This window comes from Mastomys coucha, chromosome X, assembly GCF_008632895.1.
Source record: "Mastomys coucha isolate ucsf_1 chromosome X, UCSF_Mcou_1, whole genome shotgun sequence".
NCBI lineage: Eukaryota > Metazoa > Chordata > Mammalia > Rodentia > Muridae > Mastomys > Mastomys coucha.
This window is the reverse complement of record NC_045030.1, coordinates 87,276,395-87,281,847: the sequence shown is the minus strand read 5'-3', so window position 1 is coordinate 87,281,847 and position 5,453 is coordinate 87,276,395. Positions and strand designations below refer to the sequence as shown.

The following is a 5,453-nucleotide window of genomic DNA, read 5'->3' as shown; positions in this document are numbered from 1 at the left end:
GTGAGAAAATTAAAAACAGGAGAAAGCAAATGGTAGTTGTTAAAAACCAGGACTTCTAGCTAGGCATATCTGCCATGTAATCTGAGCTCTGGGCTGATCAATGGATTGGAAACATGTGTTCAAGACCTTCCAGGGTTTCATAACAAAAATAACAACAAAATAAAAACCCACCAAACCCTAAAACTAAACAAAACTGAATTCAAATTCATTTCTACCACCTATTGTGAGTTTTTGAACAAATTATGTAATTTCCCTTAGCTAATTGGCTCATCTTTAAGGAAATGAAAGGTCTCTCTACCTTGAGAAATACATCATTCATAAAAAATATTTAACATGGTATAGATACAGAGTAGACAAATAAGGCATAGTAGATATTATGATTATGGTGGTATATCGAAACTAGTGAATAAATTTTTCTGAATGATTATTTCAAAATAAGATTTCCTTGCATAATAGTATATGATATGAAAAATACATCTTTCACTCCACACATACAAATATAGAAAATCTTAAAAAGATTGTTCAACCCAAACCCCTCCTTCTGAAAGTGAAATTTCCATCACCACCACAGAGGCCAACGTGGTTGCCTGGAGTCTGTCTGATGAAGACTCACTGGTAGAGACTTCCAGCCTGAAAATTGCCCTCATTCAGCTCAAGGTATGCACCTTGCTCTTAGATGCTTGAGAACAAAAACCTACTCTCTTGTTTCAATTTGGAACTATTTTGAAGATTCACCTTAACTCTTCCCAGTAACCTCTGGATTTGCTTCCCTCATTGCCTCACAGAGGGAACCTATTCTCCATAAGTATGCTCCTCAATGTCCTTTCGAAAGCCTGCTTCCCAGCAAACCTGAATCAAGCATGGGAAAGACACTGTCATTGAACAGGGTTGGCAAACATCACTGTAAACAGCCTATTGTAAAAAGAAATATTAGGCTTTGTTGCACCATATGTTCTCGACCATGTCTATTCAACAATTCTTACGTAAATGCAGCCACAGACTATACAAAATATAAACAAACAAATAAATAAATAAAATCTAGTAGGCAGCATGGGATATGTTATAGAACTTGCCTATCATGAATAAGGCCATGAATTCCATCCCCAGCACTACCAATAAATAAATAAATTGATTAATTAATTAATTAATAAAGAAAGAAAGAAAGGAAGGAAGAAAGGAAGAAAGTCTAGTTTATATACACTGAATTTCAATTTTAAATTTCATATGATTTTCACACGCTCTAAAATATTTTGACTTAAGCTTTTGGGGTTTTAAAACCATATTAAAATTAAAAATAATAAAACATGCCAAGTGTGATATGGTGGTACATGCCCTTAATCCTCCTAGCATATGAGAGGTACAGGCAGACAGATCTCTCTGAATTAGGCACCAGCCTGGTCTACATATGAAATTCCAGGACAGCTGGAGCTACACAATAAAGAAGCCCTCCTTCAAGAAAAAGAAAAGAAAAAAAATGAAAAAAAAAAAAAAAAAAAAAAAAAAAACAAAAACAAAAAAGAAAGGAAAAGAAAGAAAAGAGAAAAAGGAAACCTATCCTTAGCTCACAAGAGTCTAAAGCTAGCATAAAGTTATATTTGACCAATGGCTCATAGTTTTCTAATTCCTGAGCTGAATAAAAGATTAACACAGTAATGCACATGTATAGCTACTGTTTTAGTAAACAAATATACAGAAATTGAAATTATGGAATCCTTGGTCTTATATGAAGCATACAGAAGACCTTTTTCTGGCTCCAGGTCAGAAGAACACATGAAAAAGGAAAATGGGGGAAAAGTATTCATAATTCATTTTGAACATCACAGCACCATGAAAATCACACTCAGTGAAATAAAACAAAATGCTTCAAGTCGGAGGTTTTCTGTTAAAAAAAAAAAGTGCTATCTCTATCACTAAATAGAATTAGGAGATTTAAGTCATGGTCTTGTGGCTGTACCTTTTCATTTAAAATAAAAACACATCCAGATTTGATGGTACCTGCACTTGTGGGATAGAATCAGGAGGATGAGGAATTCAAGATCATTCCTATGTAAGGATTGCAAAACTAGCCTGAGCTAATTGAACCTTGTTGCAAAAATAAATGTATAAACAATTGAGATTTGTTTGTCATTCATTTAATATTTACAAAGAGTTTAGCTAAATGACGTACTGATATAGCATAGAGGAAAAAAAGATACAAGCTTATACTTGAAAAAAAATGCCAGTACACCTGAATTTAACAACCTTCTTGTAGTCCATTTCTTTCCAGAAGAAACATCCTAGACAAATGAATATAAATAGGAAACAGGTGTTTAATTCCTAATTCTCAAGTCTGTCGACTTTCTAGTTTGCCATAGTGTTTCCTTTTGTTCCTAATTTGGCTTATCTTCCAGTTTCAGTAATTCTAAAATTAAATCACAATACCCTCCTTCTCTCTGTGATCATTTTTATTTTTCCTCTGATTTTGTATTGAATGGTTGCCTTTGAAACCATTCTTTTGGTTCCTCTTCCTGTCTCCCTTCAGTATGTGATTTCTCAAACTTTCTTTTACTAGTCATTAATTCCCTTCCATAATTCCCTCCATCACATCCTCTGATCAAATGAATACAATATTTCCTTGGGATTGATAGGAATAAGGGGAACTGACAGGAGTCTTCTCTATGGAGTTATATTGCTATACTGAGAAATATGAAGACTAGGGGTGCTGATCTCAGATGATACCAACTGCAATAGGTGGCTAATAACTATGTCCTTGACTTTTGAAGTGTCCAGGTTCTTCTCTTTAGACACTTGAAGACTAATTTGATCTACATTTGTCATGATGAATTCTGATGCCAGAATCTGGGTAGGAGAACTGTCATGAAACACAGTGTCCATGATGTATTGCTTATATAACTCCACCACCTTCTGCTCCAGGTACTCATTGAGCACTGCATTTGAAATAGGCTTCTGCATTTGCAGGCTGCTTTTCTCTTTGATGCTGGTTATCCTCCAGTAGGATGAGTACCGCTGGATAGGTTTGAGGGGAAGTTCAGTGAGCTGAGTGGAAATGGAATCCTCCATGGACAAAGAAATCTCAGATGACTTTAGCAAAGGACCATCTTCAAAGCTGCTCTCAGAAGGAAAATCTGCCATTACTGAGTTTATGGCCATCACCTGTCCCCCGGCAATATGTAAGTCATTGTAATTTTTGCAAATACTTTTACAAGAAGGTGGGACCAAGTAGGTCTCCCTGATCACATCTCTGCATATGCCAACTGCAGCTAAGGTTGGATTTTCAAATACGGGGTTGGTGTTTGCCTGCAGCACTGTTCTGCTCTGGCTTCTGCTGTGCTGACTCGCCCTTGCATGCACTGATGAAATAAACTTTCCAGAGGATTTGCAACTCACATAAAGACTTTGAACTTGTGTTTCATCCACAGAGGCATATGAAAGAGCAGCAACAGAACTTGTCTCTTCACCCTGGTCCCCAGCCATCGGTTCATTATAAGATGCACAATTCCAATGAATGTCATTCCAGTAGGTAAGTCCACTGAGATATCCTTCTGATAGCATTCTGAAAAGAGAATTCATAAGAAATAGTGGGATAAAAGAAGGCAAGAAAAATTAATTTACAGTTGCTATATGAAAAATGAAAGATGATAAATTCATTCATTCATTTACCAGACCATCACTCACTGTATACTTGATGTATACCATGCCTATGGTATATGCTGGAGATGCAAAAATGAAAGGCTATTACTCATCCTTCTCTCATGGAAGAAAATAAACTGGATACAAATAATCCCAATATTATAATACTGGGGATTATAGCAGTGGTAGGCACAAAGGCAACATAAAGAAAAGGACCCTAACATAGCCAAGGGCATAAAAGGAAGACTCACAAGATGTGGCTTAAGGCATGTGACAGTGCAGCATAAGCAAAAAGGGTAAATAGAAGTTGGAGCTACTGACATAAAATTATAAGAAGACTCTGTGGCATGGCCTATTCATTACAAAATAAAAGGCTTAGAAGAAATGGGACTGGTACAATAGCATGGAATTTGATTACAAAGGGCTTTGGGAATTGGACAAGAGAATTATGTTGTGCCTAGAAAAAAATTGGAAACGTTGCTATCTGGAGAGCCACATGGCTAGTATGCTATGAGGAAAAGATTGAAGAAATATGTGGCAAATACTACTGAAACAAGAACTATAATATTACTCAATTTTAAAAATTTCTTTCCTGGGGCCTAGACAGCAATCAGGATATAGGAGGGATTCTAAAAGTGTTTGGTATGTTGATGAAACTATTGACAAGAATTCCAAAACTAATTTATGAGTGATAAATTATGAAAGACCAATGTTTCCCCTTACTTTTTAAGGCTATGTTGGATTTTTTCTTTGTATTCCTTTCACATCACAGAATATATCCTAGAAATGTCTACACTCAACTGATAAGTTTACCTCTACCCTAGTTATTAAAATTCTTTCCTGACAGTAAGCCTTCCACACCTTCCCTGCCCCCTTCCATGTCTTTAGCAGTTGTCATTGAAGTCTGGGGTGGAAAGAACAAGCCAGAAACCAGCAGCTGCATTTTCTAAAAAAAGGAACACACTGGCATTCCTGGAATCTGAGCAACGGGAGACAGTGAGGAGAGCTGGTTGTCTTTGATCACAAGGGCTGGGCCACTGAAACAGACCTGTCAATTTGACACTGAAAATGAAAAAAGTCAAAAGAAGTATCATTGTTAAAGTACATAATGTTATGCTTTTTCAGTTTCAGCCCTTCTTTTATATTCATACAGTTTTCCAAGTAACTAGAATGTTCCTTTTAAAAAATGTGCAAAGATGTTATAAGTATCTGTATGTTTGGAATTATCTCCAAAGTATATTCATCAGATTCATCAGTTGCTTGAATGTAGGCAAAGTTAATATGCAACAGAAAGGTACAAAGCTAAGTTTTCAACGAATCTGTGAATCATAACGCTTGTATTATTAGTATAAGGAATAAAAAGAAAATGTGATGCCAACCTTAAAGAAATACTTTCAAAGTACAGTTCTAACCTCACTAAAACTAGTCTCCAGATGAGTAGATAAATTTTAAACACATAAGAGGATAACTAGCCAGGCAACAAGATGACCGTAGAGGTTCTACTGGTGATAAAGCTACTTGCCCAACCTATCCCCACCAGGCTGTAGCAGGCCATTCTGCTTACAGGCTCAGAATATATATCACTGTGAATCATGGCAAAAGTTCACTGTTTAGTTTTGAATTTCTATATAAATTTTAGAGAATCCTGGCAGAGATTGACCTGGACAACATAGAGAGAGTCTAAAAAACTAAAACTAAAAATAAAAGTTGATGGTGAGAGCCTGTCTCAAAACAAACAGGCAAACAAAACCTAAAAGTCAAGCATAGTGCTGTGTGCCCATAATCCTGGCACTTAGGAAATTGAGGCAGAAGGATCTGGAACC

The 5,453-nt window shown here is 36.2% G+C and overlaps 1 protein-coding gene across 1 annotated transcript in view; it reads right to left on the bottom strand.

The window, feature by feature from the left end:
* Positions 1 to 2,429: 2,429 nt before the first annotated feature.
* The window catches only part of CXHXorf21 (chromosome X CXorf21 homolog), an 18,080-nt gene continuing 15,056 nt past the window's right edge, over positions 2,430 to 5,453 (bottom strand). The window contains exon 2 of the mRNA XM_031374845.1: positions 2,430 to 3,553. Within this exon, the coding sequence (XP_031230705.1) occupies positions 2,656 to 3,552 (897 nt within the window). The 5' untranslated portion in view covers position 3,553 and the 3' untranslated portion in view covers positions 2,430 to 2,655. The remainder of the gene's footprint in view (positions 3,554 to 5,453) is intronic.